The following is a 15,375-nucleotide window of genomic DNA, read 5'->3' as shown; positions in this document are numbered from 1 at the left end:
CTGTTCACAGGTTTATTGGAGTTTTTGAGTGTTTTTGCTCAGTGTTATTACACTCAGTGTTTAAGTCTCTTAAGTAGGGATTTTTTTTTACATCCTTCAGTGTTTCAAAATTAGGGCTGAGGTGACTTTAGGCCTGAACGATTTTGTACAGATATTCCATCACAATATTTAAAAACTAGTGCTGTCAATTTTAACATGTTAATGCATTCGATTAATCTGAATTCATAAAGACACAAAATTATTTTTCACACAAATTAATCATGTCATCAAATTTGTCCTACCTCCCACTCTTAATTCTCTATTTCTACAATATTATGTAGGAACATGAACACAGCATCTAACATCTGCCTTGTGTTAATACTGGTCAAATTTAGGGATGTACCAAAATCAGTGTAAGGTTTGTTAGTCGATTTTCTGACTATTTGAAGCAAAATTAGACTAAGATAAAAATTTTTGTTGTTTTTGAATTTTTAGTTTTTCCATTTCTGTACCTTTTAATCAAAAGTTCTGGACAAAATTATATTTTCTACAGCTAATCTATTCTTAATCAATTTTTACATACACAAATCTGATGATATAATTCTATGTACTGTTGTTACAAAATGCAAACATGGAAAAAAATGCAGAAAAGTCTGCAAAAGTTTGCAAAAGGCCAAAAAGCAAAAACAAAAAATTGAATAAAGATATATTCTGTCTCACTCAGAATATATAAACTCCTACTTTTGGGGCATTTTTTGTGTAATTGTGTTAATTGCTTAACATGGCATCTATTTACGAACGAAGTCCCACCCTTCAACGTAAACAGCCAATCAGCTTGCTGGTTGTGCTGAGAATGGAGAAAGGTCTGGACCCTGGATGTGGAGATCTGCTTTAGTGCATTATTAAACAAAAAAACTAAAAAAAATGTTTACGAGGTTTCATCACATTTAACAATATGTCTGTAAAACTATTGGACCTTAAGATTTCAGTATGTTTGTTTCTTCATTCGTACTTTATCTTGTATCCATATATCATATATGCATATAAAGATTCATCCTATTCCAGCTACTCTTAAGCTCCATCTGGTCGGGATCAGTTTCTCAGGGGGTCCAAAAAAGCAAAAACAAAAAAATAAATAAAGATAGGTAGATAGATACTTTATTCATCCCCGAGAGGAAATTCTAGAATTCTAAAATAAATGGATGAAATAAATGTACTCTTCACTACACTCAATAGAAAATAATAGTAATTAAGTTTTAAAATGCAGTTTTATACCTAATTTTCTATTTTCAAATTTAGCCTGACACTGATTAATGTTGCACACCAAAATGGTAATGTTTTGGTTCCTTTTACCATTGAATCCATTACACAACCAAAATGTAAATTCATCTTGCTTTTCAAAGTAAAAGCTGTTACAAAACGGATATTTAAAAATATTTATTGGACATTTGAACACTGGACATGTATATCATCCCAGCAGATGAACCAACAAAACACAGTGCAGTGCTATTCTAATCATCATACTTCAGCAGTGCCATTGATCATAGATTTACCTCAGTAGTGCTGCTTAAATCACATGAGTAAAACAGAAAATTTGTGACAGCCAGTCTTACATGAAACCAAACTAGCTTGCTTGCTTTAGTAGTTAGCTCATATAATGATACTGTTCTAGCCCTGTACAGCTTGTATTTTGCAGCGGAAAAATTGACAGTTTGTTAGGGGTGAGTAAACTGAAGTTGAGTGTGATAAGTGATGCTTTTTTTTTTCATTTTTGTCAAATAATATGTAAATTATTTATTGTTGCCAAATATGCCAAATATAAAGTTGCCTAGTCAAAGTATTAATATTATTTTCTGCCATAGGATCACAGCTATGAAGCACTAGTGCAGGGTGTCCAATCCGTAAAGGGCTGTTGTAGCTGTAGGTTTTTACCATTGTAATAATCAGCAGCATTTATTTCCACTTGTTTAATTAATTGTTGAATCTTTAAACAACTGATCTCTCCTTTGTTTCTGCTTGGCTGGAATAAAAACCTGCAGTAGCATCGACCCTCTGCAGATAAGACTGGACACCCCCACACCCTGTGTCTTTATGACCTCTATATATATAAGAACAGATGTGTAGACAGAGACAAGTCCATTAGTACAGGCCAATCCCAGGCTTTATCTGCATCTATTTCCTGTAGTAGAGGCTGACACCAGACAGCAGGGAACCTCAGTGTATAATCAGTGTAGAAATGTCAATAGAAGATGATTGAGGTGGTTTTAAAATGTCTGTTGATTTGTGTCAGATTTAAATTATTGACAATAACTGCACTGATTTGTTTGTGATACTTTTCTGTTAATCTGTAGAACTTTAGAAAAATCTCTTTCTGAATGGGTTGAGTTTCTCAGGGGGTCCTGGAGTAATTTTCTCTTTTATGGGTGGATCCTCTGTTATTTTATTACCATCCGGAACCACCATGTACGCGTAAATGGGTAAATGTGTAAATGGGTAAATGTGCTGCAGGATGTCATACAGAACCTGTATGCCTCCATGTCGAACTTCACTTCATGTTGTATCCATATAGCTGAATTTATTCCAACAACTCCTACTTTTGGGGCATTTTTTGTGTATTTGTGTTAATTGCTCAACGTGGCATCTATTTACGAACGAAGTCCAACCCTTCAACACAAACAGCCAATCAGCTTGCTGGTTGTGCTGAGAATGGGGGAGGGTCTGGGCCCTGGATGTGGAGATCTGCTCAAGTGCAGCAGCCATAACAAGCTGAAATATCTCAATTTCTTTAGTGCATTATTAAACAAAAAAAAAAACTCTAAAAAATGTTTACAAGGTTTCATCACATTTAACAATATGTCTGTAAAACTATTGGACCTCAAGATTCCAGTATGTTTGTTTCATTCGTACTTTATCTTATATCCATATATCATATATGCATATAAAGATTCATCTTATTCCAGCAACTCTCAAGCCTTATCTGGACTGGATATGTTTCTTAAGGAGTCATGGGGTGATTTTCTCTTTTATGGGGGATTTTACTCCATGTACGTTTTTTTTTTTCAGGTGTCCTCTGAGAAAATGACAGGCTGAATTATCTACTGTTTTTTGCTGAACTCTGTGGTCCTCCGGTAATTTTATTCCTGTCCAGGAAGACATCTCTGAGTTTCATTACTTAATATTTTAATAAATTAGCTATTTAATATATATTATATATTTAGTATATAAGTACACTTTGGGTGCGCATTTCCATGGAGATCCATGTAAAAACACAACAGCGAGTGGAAATGGAGGAGCTACTGAACACCATGTCACGTGACCAAGAAAGCTAAAAAAAACCCTCACTGGTCCTCCTGTTTTTTTTTTTTCAATTTCATTCTGGATGCAAAAGTTTTATCACTGAGTAGAAGTGTGAAAAATATATATATTTTTTACAGATGTCCCCCTGAGAAACTAATCCCATCCGGATAGGGCTAAAGACTGACTTTTAGACTCATATTACTCAACAATTAGCTGAACAAATGGCATTTTCTCTTTGATTAGAGGTTAATTGTGTTGTTTATTGTATACACATACAGTTATACCCCTCTTACATTTTGACTGAGACCAGAAATGGTGTGTATGTAGTTTTAATGATGTGTAAAACTGTGTAATGTTTGTCTCCTTTGGTAAATCTAGCTCTCTATTACGCTGTAATTCAGAATGAAAGTACTCTAGTGTTTGATGGCATTCAAATAAATGCTAATTACAGTAACACCATTGAGCTGATTGATTGCAGGGCTGTGTAATGGGTCTGATACTCATCAGCACATGCTGAACGTTCTCTCATTCATGGTGTGTAATCCGTTTACTAAAGCACTTCTCAACCCACTGTGAATATTTAATACACTCTGTTTGTTAGTCAATGATAACACCTGCTTATTGAATGAGCTCTCTTGCTGTGTGTGTTTGTGTATTTGAGTGTGTGCATGTGTGTGTATGTGTTTATATGTGTGTGTATCCTTGTGCATCTGTAGCATCTCAGATCTTTACTGTGAGTTTTAGAGGCTGATTTCATCACAGTTTTTCTTGGAAAAAACTTACGAAGTATCTTAAAATCATCATTAAGAAATTCAGCGACTTTTCCAAAATGTATATATACACATCAGTTATGATATTCTCTTATGTTTAGTGTATTGATTGTATCATGATACAGTATTAATATGATACACTGACCACAGTAACAATGATATTACGATACTTTGATTCTGTGATACTCGATATATTGCAATTCTCTATTCAATTTCATGTTGCCTGTGTTACTGAAGAGGATAACATTTTCGCTCCAGGCTTTATTCAGGTTTTATTTACTGTATCACTATGTGTGTGTGCGTGTGTATTCTGAATATGATCACTACTGTGTAAGTGTGTGTTCACTTCATGGATGGGTGAATGTTGGAAGCCAAATTACATCTGTGCTCAGCACAAATATGGTGTATATGACTTGTCTTGTCTGTGTAAAATTTTAAGTTTTCCCAATTTAATAGATTTGCAAAACTTATTCATTTATTATGAGGTATTGAGTGCAGACTGTTGGGAAATGACTTAAGCACAAAGCTGCATTATAACAAAATGTGACAAAGTGTAAGTGTCTAAAGGCTTTCCAAATACATTTGGAAAAATTAAGAGATCACTTTAGTTTCTGAATCAGTTTCTCTGATTGTAGTTTTATTCTATAAACTACAGACAACATTTCTTCCAAATTCCAATGAAAAATATTGTCATTTAGAGCATTTATTTGCAGAAAATGAAAAATGGCTGAAATAACAAAAAAGATCCTCAAATAATGCAAAGAAAACAGGGTCATATTTATGAAGTTTCAGGGTTCAGAATCAATATTTGGTGGAATAACCCTGTTTTTTAATCACAGTTTTCATGCATCTTGGCATCATGTTCTCCTCCACCAGTCTTACACACTGCTTTTGGATAACTTTATGCCTTTACTCCTGGTGCAAAAAAAATCAAGCAGTTCAGTTTGGTTTGATGTCTTGTGATCATCCATCTTCCTCTTGATTATATTCCAGAGGTTTTCAATTTGTTAAAATCAAAGAAACTCATCATTTGTGAGTGGTCTCTTATTTTTTACCCATAGCTACAATATACATTTCTTAGGAAAACTGTGATGCTTTTTTTTGCTTTAGTATATTTTTTCAAAGTTTGAAGAAACTGGCAGCAGCCAGCTTTGTGTGGAATTTCCTCTGCCTTTTAAAAGCCGGTGTAAATTAGTGGTGTTCAGTCGATGGTGTGTTATTATGAGACTTCCCTGAACAAAGGCAGCAGCAGACTAGTGGCTAAACGAGACACCAGCCTTAAACCAGCCTCAAAGACCTGCTGAAAAACTGTTTACCAGCACAGTTACACTGTTTCAGCTCTTATGAGATAATGTATGTGTGTGAGTAGACTGACTGTAGCACGAAATGTCCCTCAGTATGTTCTCACACTGCTGTAGTAGTACAGAGATGATTTCTGGAGAAGTTTCTTAAAGGCACACTGTAGTTTCTTACCTCCTGAACTGGGTTCAGGGCGATCTGGAGTGTTTCAGTTGCTTGAACAGTTTTGCCTGAAATCTGGATGGAATCTGGTAGTGCTTGCTGGGAAACGACTCAAACTAATCAATCAATCAATCAACCTTTTTTTTTTAACTCGTAAGTACATAGAGAGCAACCCTCATTTTCAATGTAGCCGAGCATTTACAAAAACAGGGATTGATATGACAAAGAAAATAATAACTACATTTAATCATTTAAAATAACAGTAAATAAAAGGTAAATGAAAATAGAATAAGAATAAAAATATATTAATAATAAAACTTGTTTTAATTAAGAAATTAAGATCAAAAGATGATAAGATTAATACAAAAAAAGTTTAGGATTCATTCTATTCCTGAGAATCTTAAGCCCTATCTGGACGGTATTAGTTTCTCAGGGGGTCCTGTGGTAATTTTCTCTTTTATGGGGGGGGGTCTTCTGTGATTTTATTCCCATCCAGAACAACCATGTATGTGTTTTTTTCTTAAACGTCCTCTAAGAAAATTACAGGCTAATTTATCTAGTGTTTTTCGCTGAACTACGTGGTCCTCCAGCAATTTTAGTTCCATCCAGATGGACATCTCTGAGTTTCGTCACCTTGCTTTTAATAAAATAAAAGCTATTTGTCCACTGCCACGCACCGTAATTACACTTTGGCCGCCCGTTTCCATGGAGATCCATGTTAAAAACACAACAGCGAGTGGAAATGGAGGAGCTACTGAACGTGATGTCATGTGACCGAGAAAGCCAGAAAAAAACTCACTGGTGCTCCTGTTTTTTTTTTTTTTTTCAATTGCAGTCCAGATGCAAAAATGTTATTACTGAGTAGAAGTGTGAAATATTTTTCACAGAAGTGTCTGGATAGGGCTTTACTTGTAAGCATTATTAATGCATTTATTTGTTTGATTATTAAGTTAGTTAGTCTATGAATATGGATTAAAAAAAGAAAAAATTACTATAAACAAACATAGAAATTTGTCTTTGGCATTAAAAAAAGTGCGTAATGCATAAAACAAGCATATCAAAGCATTAACATACGCCTAGGGACAAACAATGCACAAACAATACATACAGGAAAAACATAAAGCAAGTCCTTTGATGGTTGTTTATGCTTTTGTATCTCGTTTGATACGATGAGTCCTCAGGCACTGGTTGTTCGTTGCTGATGGACCCTGTGAGGATTTTGGAGATTGTTGTGGTGTGTATATTCACGGCTCTTCTCTGTTTCAGGACCCAGACACAGTGTGTGTTCCTCGGTCAGTTTCTGGAGTGCGGTGCCTGAATCTGAGGAGCGCAGTTCAATGAGCGTGGGGGCGTCCTCCAGTGACCTGCCCTCGCTCACCACAGAGGAGCCGCCCAGCCAGACCACCTCCCGCCCACATTCACCCAGTGAGTACAGCCAGCCCTGACACACTGACACACATGCAGCAGGACTGCAGGATGTATTTTTAACCCTTGTGTGGTGTTCATATTTTTGTTACTCGTTTACTTTGTTACTTGTATTTAATCCAGCAAAATTAAGCAATTTTACATTAAAATGCTTTACACATGCTCGCTTCACCTAAATTGCAAGCAATATAAACAGCTTACATGGTTAATATTTGCCCTTTTCCTTTCTTATGTTACATTTCTTTTAAAAAGTGCTACTCTTTGTTTTATTAGTTTTTTAATAAAATGTAAAAGAAAATGAATTAAACTCAAGATATGAGTAGAAAATTTGTTTAGTTTCAAATTTACAAATGAAGCAATGTTTATTAGCCCTTGGCCAAACATACTGTATGTAATATAAATGTGTAGGAGGGGGGGGGGTGTACAGTGTGTGTTTATCGAAAATGTGTTTTGATATATGTTTTTTACAAAAAATGAGCCAATGCCAATGAGTTTGAGTTAGAAAAAATATTTTTTTTAGTATCATTTGATGAAAAATGAAAACGGGTCCCACAGACCCGAACACCACACAAGAGTTAATTCAGTGGGATAGGCATCCATATTCACTCTACATGCTCACACACCAGCATCACCACCATCATATACACAAACAGCTTTCTTACTTATACTTATAAGAAAAAACACAGTCACACACAATTGATTGTCACACCTTGTTTACAGGTGAGGGTAGTTGTGCCTCAAAAAGACAGTGGGTTGTTGGAAAAAACGATGGCCAGTGCAAGTGATTTTATTAGGTGAAAGGTGCGAAAAAATCAGCAAAATATCAAAAGAGAAAGGAAACAAAAAATAACCAAATCCAAAAAAATGTTTATTCCTTGTTTTTTTATTTTTCTGTAAATAGATGAGTTTGTAACATTGGCTCATACCTCAACCAACCATACCATCCCTCAACAAACTTGAAAATGAAGCCATAAATAGGCCAACCCAGCCAAAACCAAGTATTTTTCCTCTGCAGGGGAATACAATTATAAACAAACAAACAATAAATTAAATTAAAAACAAAATATTCAAAATAGTCATTGTACACACCATAGACCACAATTAACAAAATAAAATAATCTTTAAACCCCAAAGAACTCCCCTCAAAATGGTATGGCCCAAAATGGGGCCCACTGAGCATGCTTCATTTTTGCTCAGGCACTATTTAAGGGCAGTTAGGACTAAGGGTTGGCCCTTTGCCAGACCAGGAGGTAAAATTTCAAAGCTAGCAAAATGTTTTAACTTTTAAAGGGGTGAAATAAGCATTAACTGAAAAAAAAATAGTAAATGAGTAAATGTTTATGCACTGAGTAAGTAGAGCAGGGACAGAACAGGGCTGAAAACGAATTTGTTGTTTCTGACACATGATACAATGATTATTTAATGTGTTTATTATTCAAGAGAATTTGGAAGTGATCCAAAAGCAATGTGTACCCTAGTGATTCACTGTTGGTTTCAATAAGTTTCTGCAATGTAAAAATATTTATTTCAATCCAGTGTTGCATTAATTAATTTTTTACCAAGATCTTGCAGCAGCATTGATGACGGTAGAGTCTGACCGCTGCACAAAGCAGCTCTTCTCCATCCAGCACATCCCAAAGATTCTCAATGAGGTTAAGATCTGGACTCTGTGGTGAACTCTCTCAATCCAATGTGAAAATGATGATTTCATGCTCCCTGAACCCTGAACTCTTTCATAATTCCAGCACCATGAATCCTGACATTGTCATCTTGGAATAACCAAAAAAAATCCATTGATGAAATAACCTGGTCTATATTCAGTATGTTCAGGTAGTCAGCTGACCTCATTCTTTCAGCACATACTGTTGCTGAACCTAAACCTAGACAGATCATTTACTTAGTTATATCCAGGTGGATAATTTAGTTTTATTTGTTTTGTCTATTAATGCTGCTGTAGTGTGAGGTGTGTGTTTTATCTCTGTTTTCTCTGGTTGTGCTCCACTGTTCACCTTCACAGTTCCCGCAGGGCTGGAGAAGCCCCACAGGAGCTGAGTAAAACACAGAAAAGGCTGAATGAGACTGGGAGTGAATGGGCTGGCAGCCGGGCCGGGCCGAGCCCCAGGCGGGCGTGCGGGGCGAGTGAACAGCCGTCAGGTTGATGGGGAAATGATAGATGAACTGAGATGCAGAAATTCTCGGGGCTCCTGACAGGTGTTCCTCAGACGCTCTCTCTGCGCTGAGTAATGAGGCTGTGAAGGAGCGCGCCGCTGATTGCAGTCAGAAATCTCTCCCTGCGCCGGAGATAATTCACCGGCGAGCCGTTAGCGCTCACCTCGCCCGCCCGCCAACAGCTCACTCACCACCGGGTTTCTATGGAGACCGGAGCTGGCAGAGGGGCTTTTGACAAGTTTTATTTATTAAAACAGCGCCAGCTTCTTTCTGCCTCCATCCGAGGGAGCATTGAGCCATCGCTGAGCCGTCGCTGCAGACTTTCTGAGTGGGCAGAGAGAAGTGACCTTGAGAAGAGTGAAGAGAATTGCGGCAGTAAATGAACGAATTAGTCATTGTGAGATATGTGAGGGAATTATCGCTAAAGTCTTCAGCTCGGGTCGATCAATAACTAACGACTGAAGGCCTCTTAAGTTATTATCTTAGATTTGCTTTAGAAATTTCAGGGAATAATTCCATTCTGCTTTAATAGATTTGTGTGCTTTAGGCTATAAAAGTGGGTGTAGCCTGTATTTTGGTCATAAAGTAAGTGTCAATTTTTGGATAATAATTTTCTATTGAGCTATTGCTACCAGAGTATGCCTCTACATTACTGCAAATCATAATTCTAGCTTCAGTTTATTCCGATTTTACTGAAATACTTTAGGGTTGTTCACTACAACAAAACACTGTTAGAGCATGGTTCATTAGAGGACAATAGACAAGACATGAAGACAGGTGCACAGATAATAAGTACAATAAATACATTTACATGTGCACATTTATGAAGGCTGTACGATTAATTTAAAACTACAAAATTATGTTTGCTGAAAGAGTGGAAGAGTCCAGAATGCCTAGTCATAGCCAATTACACTGGATGTGAGTCTGACATAGCCTCTAAGATCTGAGTACATGATAGGACTGGGCGATATGGATCAAAAACTATGTTTCGATATTTTTTCTGAATTGCAATAGACAATATATATCTCTAATTTTTTTTTATCCCATAAGGTAATATCAAAAAGATACTTTTGAGACAAAGCTACATGTTCCAAATGTTATATTTTACTTTTATAATTCAGTGCCGTACCCTGTATATTAGAGTAGCCTCAACAACTGAAAGTCATTTCAGTTGACTAATATTTATAATTAGTGTAATTTGAAATTATTTTAATTGTTGAGGCTACTTTAATATACAGGGTACGGCACTGAAGTATATATATATATATATATATATATATATATATATATATATATATATATATATATATATATATATATATATACCATTCAGCTTCTGGCTAGAATGGTCTGTGCAAACAGACAAGCAGCATTGGTTAATTTCACATCCATCTTTAATTCAGGAGGCCCCACACATACAGGGGTTGGAAAATGAAACTAAAACACCTGTCATTTTAGTGTGGGAGGTTTCATGGTTAAATTGGAGCAGCCTGTTGGCCAATCTTCATTAATTGCACATTGCACCAGTAAGAGCAGAGTGTGAAGGTTCAATTAGCAGGGTAAAAGCACAGTTTTGCTCCAAATATTGACTGCAATGCACACAACATTATGGGTGACATACCAGAGTTCAAAAGAGGACAAATTGTTGGTGCACGTCTTGCTGGAGCATCTGTGACCAAGACAGCAAGTCTTTGTGATGTATCAAGAGCCACGGTATCCAGGGTAATGTCAGCATACCACCAAGAAGAACCAACCACATCCAACAGGATTAACTGTGGACGCTGTAAGAGGAAGCTGTCTGAAAGGGATGTTCGGGTGTTAACCCGGATTGTATCCAAAAAAACATAAAACCACAGCTGCTCAAATCACGACAGAATTCAATGTGCACCTCAACTCTCCTGTTTCCACCAGACCAATACATTACTGTGGTCTAAAACTAGGAGTTTCAGTTTCATTGTCCAACCCCTGTATGTCACACAGGTAAATTAAGTAATCTTTAACCTTTATTGGTAATGGCAGAAGTCATGGGACATGCAAGCAGAAACTAGTTTTTAAAAGGTTGATTTTTGATTTCAGGTTTATCTGAAGAAATTAAGTCTGTAATCAGGTGATTTAAGTTTTGGTTGGTTTGGTTGGACCAAATGGCGTCTGAGTGCTGTTGTTTTCTCTGCTGATCACACGCTCCATTTCTACACACACAGGTCACACCAGGCACCTGGTACAGTGCTGTTTGCTGTTTGTTTGTGGTCAGCTGTAAGTAGCGGGTGGTAGCAGCAGTTAATGTTAGTCAGTGTTATTTTATGGTGTTTTTTTTACACTAGCCATTTTTCTGGACCCAGCAGTGCCTGCTCCACGAGTTCTGTACATCTGATCAGGTGTGAAAAGCTGCTTTTGAGTCTGGGAACGGTCCAGAGTTCTGATCCATGGTCCTCCTGGTGGTCTGGCCTTCACATCAAGCAGACACTGATGCAGTCAGTCCTGCTGCAAATGTGGAATCTATGTGCTCCCTGCTTTGACTTGATGCGTTACTTCCCTTTCTATCAGAATGTCCGAATAAAACACACTGTGATTAGTGTGATGACTGGAGTGAGGGTACTGTAATAAGCTCAGCTTTGTGGAGTGAGTGTGTGTAATAACAGCATGGTCATAAATGCTCATCTCAGGGTGACAGTAGACAAATGGTTCGGAGAGAGTTCTTATGTGTGAAAACAAACCAGCAATATAATAATGAGCCCCTCCCTCAAACAAGCCCAGAATCTGTCTTGTGTATGAACTCATTCGGGACAATTTTTTTTTTTCTGTTTTATATTTTATTGAGGAAACGAGAGAAGAGGACAAAAAAGACAATAGTAAAACCAGAAGAGGAGAGAAGCGTTGACAATATCCAGTAAAAAAGCACAAAGATAATAGACAAAACAAATGTACAAAACAAAATAAAGGGGTCCAGCCCTAAATTTAGTTTTTTTTTTTTGTTTTTTTTTTTTTTGTATATTTCCTTTCCCCACTCCTTCCTTCCTCCCCCAAACCCAACCCTATTCTTCACTCCCCTCTCATCGGGAAAGTTTTAAGGACCCCAGTTGTTCATAGTAGGGTGGGTGTTATGTCCCCAAAATAATATCACAATTTACAGTTATTGCGATAATCTTGCTAATATTAGAATACATTTGATTGTTGGAAAAACTAATTTCAGTTATATTCTACTGCAACAAAAGAAATATCAAGTACAAATATCAAATATCAACAGTTTCATACATTCCTTTGAAACAGTTTCATTACTATTTCATAACTATTTTATAAATGTTCTTCTGCTGTTTTGTGTCCCTTTGTCTTTTTCTGTCTTTGTGTCTTACCTGTCCTCATGTTTGTTTATTTACCCCTCTGCATGTGCCCTGTGTGTTCATCCTGTGTCTCCATCCCTGTCTTAAGTGTAGCTCCGCCCCCTTGTTATCTGGTCCGAGGTGTTTCCCGTTTCCTGTCCCCGTCCATGTGTTTAAATTCTCCTTCTTGTTCCTGTGTTTGTCGTATCTGGTTGTACGTCCTACTATCAGTCAGGTTATGTGTGTTCATGTCGTCTATGTTACCCTTGTTACTTTTAGTTTCAGTTTTTGGTTCTTTTTTTGTTAAAAAACGTCCTCTTCATGCTTCTTACCTGAAACTTCCCTAGATTTTCCTATATTATTATATAAAATAATAATAGTGTAACAAAATAAAAAATAATGTAACAACAAAATCTATCACAAAGGTTACATTTTAAAGTAAATGCAATAAATGGCAAAACATTATATATTAGATAATAAAATATTAGAAATATTACTTTTAACAATATATATTCCATTACTAAAACAATGTGGAGTTTGTACGTTTTTGCAATATTATTGCGTACTATACAATACAGCACACCTCTAGTTCATAGCCTCTGTTCACATGTTCCTCTGTTTTTCTGGACTCTGTATGACTCAGTCCTTTACATCAGTGTTACAGTGTTCACACACACACACACACACACACACACACACACACACACACACACACACACACACACACAATACCACATGTGTCCCGCTGCCAGTGTATTTACTGTCTGTGTTTGGGTGGGCACTCACTGTGCTTCTGAACATGAATGAAGTAGTGTACTTTTTGTGACCAAATGTATGGCACACTGTGTGTGTGTGTGTGTGTGTGTGTAGTATGTTGATGCAGCTGTGTGGTTTTGGGGGTGGGATGGAGTGTTGGGTCTTTATGATAGCTTTGTGTAGAAGTGGTGCACAGGGCAGATAAAGACCTGCAGTTTTCCAGCTGTTTCAGCTGTTCTATCTCTCTCTCTCTCTCTCTCTCTCTCTATATATATATATATATATATATATATATATATATATATATATATATATATATATATATATATATATCTGCTTTCTCCATTCTTCTCTTTTGTCTGCAAGTCTTGGGCTTCTGGTAATCTGATAAAAAGATATGCTGGGCTATTCCAAAGCTCTACTAGAGGAAGTGCAGTATTTACAGTTTCTATGCATACCTACAGTACATTCTTTACCTAAAGGTATTTTTTATTGTGGGTTTTTTAATAATGACAATTTGCCTATATTGATAATCATTAGTATTCACAGTTTTTACACAGTTTTCACAAAGATTTTAATGTTCAACAGTGTTTTTTAATTTGGTAAATTTTGTAAATTTTCTGCCTGATATTACGCACCTAAATCTTGAAGGTTTCTATACAAGCATTACATAAAAGCTTTCATGTTCAATAATGTAATTGTAATAGAAACTATTTTAAAAAAATCTTTAATATTAATCTTAATCTGTGATCAATAACCTTCAGTGCCCCCATTTCTAACCCTTATGCTATGGCAGGCCTTTCCCCTATATACCTTTTTCCCTGGTTTCCAAAGTAACTGCTTTATTCTTCCACATGGTGGCGCTAATGAAATGAAAAGGAATGGAATGAGTAAACCTGCTGTGAAGAATATTCATTGTTAAATTCTGTGAAACTGACACCAATAAATTCATAATTCCTGGCATACTTACTTAGTATTTTATCCTCTTCAGTAACACAGATGTTGTGAAGTATCGTAGAGAACTATATTGTGATATATATTGAGTATCTCAGAATCACAGTATCATGATATTATCATTATTGTGGGCAGCGTATTGTGATAACATCGTTTTGTGAGGCGCCCTGTGATCTCACAGTACTGTGTTGTTCCCTCTGTGTAAATCAGTTGTTGTAGAATGGTCAGGAACAGAGGTCCTGTAGTAATTTACAGCAGAGAGCTGTGTGGTTATGTGATGGTTAACAGAGCTGCAGCTGTTTGGGTAAAAGCTCATCCTGCTGTGAAAGTCACACGTTTCCTCTCTATCTGTGACCTTTGACCTCCACACCTCCCCAGAGACACACCTGTACCCATCCCTCAGGATCACGGAATCCCCCCCACCCCTCACTTCCTCCACCACCCTGTAAACCAGCCCGCTGCTGCTTCTGCTGCTGCTGGAGTTTCAGGAAAGATTTAGACATGCTGAATATCAGGTGGTTTGTTGATATTGTAAAGCAAATTTGAAAATCGTTGTTGTTGTCGTTAATAGTAGTAGTAGAAACAGTAGAAGTAACAGAAATAGTAGTAGTAATAGCAAACTAAATACTTCTAACCTCATTTCCCTTTTCCCCTCCTCTACTCCTCTATCCCATTATCTCCCTTTGACCTCCTTTAGGCCCTATCTAAAGATGTTTTTACCTTTAACTTCTATTACTATATGTACATCACTATTGTAAGTCGCTTTGGACAAAAGCGTCTGCCAAATGTTATGTAATATTTTTAGTAGTAGTATTAATAGCAGTATTAATAGTTTTAGTAGTAGTAGTAGTAGTAGTTTTAGCAGTAGTAGTAGAAGTATTAATATTATCAGTAGTAGTAGTAGTTTTAGTAGTAGTAGTAGTAGTAGCAGGATTAATATTATCAGTAGTAGTAGTATTAGTATTAATAGTTTAAGTAGTAGTATTAATAATAGTAGTAGTAATAGTAGCAGTAGTAGTAGTAGTAGCAGTATTAATATTGTGGCGTGGAAGACTTACAGTCTTTAACAAGACTAGGAGAGCTAAAACCATTACCCCACAGAGCTCAAACAGCCCAAAGGCCACCAACCCAGCTGTGTGTCTCCCAGATGGCAGATCCAGAGTGGTGCCCACCCTCTCTGCATAACCCCTCCCAAGGGAGATGCCCCACCCCTGTCATCCTCGCACACAGGAGAACAGAAACATGCC

General features: G+C 36.8%; 1 protein-coding gene across 4 annotated transcripts in view; it reads left to right on the top strand.

Annotated features, from left to right (window-relative positions):
- ston2 (stonin 2) overlaps nt 1–15,375 on the top strand; it is a 73,929-nt gene that overhangs the window by 22,458 nt on the left and 36,096 nt on the right. For all 4 annotated transcript variants that reach the window (XM_022673240.2, XM_022673241.2, XM_022673239.2 and 1 more), the window contains one exon: nt 6,774–6,932. In XM_022673240.2, coding sequence (XP_022528961.2) covers nt 6,774–6,932 — 159 coding nt within the window. The remainder of the gene's footprint in view (nt 1–6,773; nt 6,933–15,375) is intronic.

The sequence above is a fragment of the Astyanax mexicanus genome, chromosome 14 (genome assembly GCF_023375975.1).
Source record: "Astyanax mexicanus isolate ESR-SI-001 chromosome 14, AstMex3_surface, whole genome shotgun sequence".
Lineage (NCBI taxonomy): Eukaryota > Metazoa > Chordata > Actinopteri > Characiformes > Acestrorhamphidae > Astyanax > Astyanax mexicanus.
The sequence above is the reverse complement of the archived record's forward strand: the minus strand, read 5'-3'. Positions and strand labels throughout refer to the sequence as shown.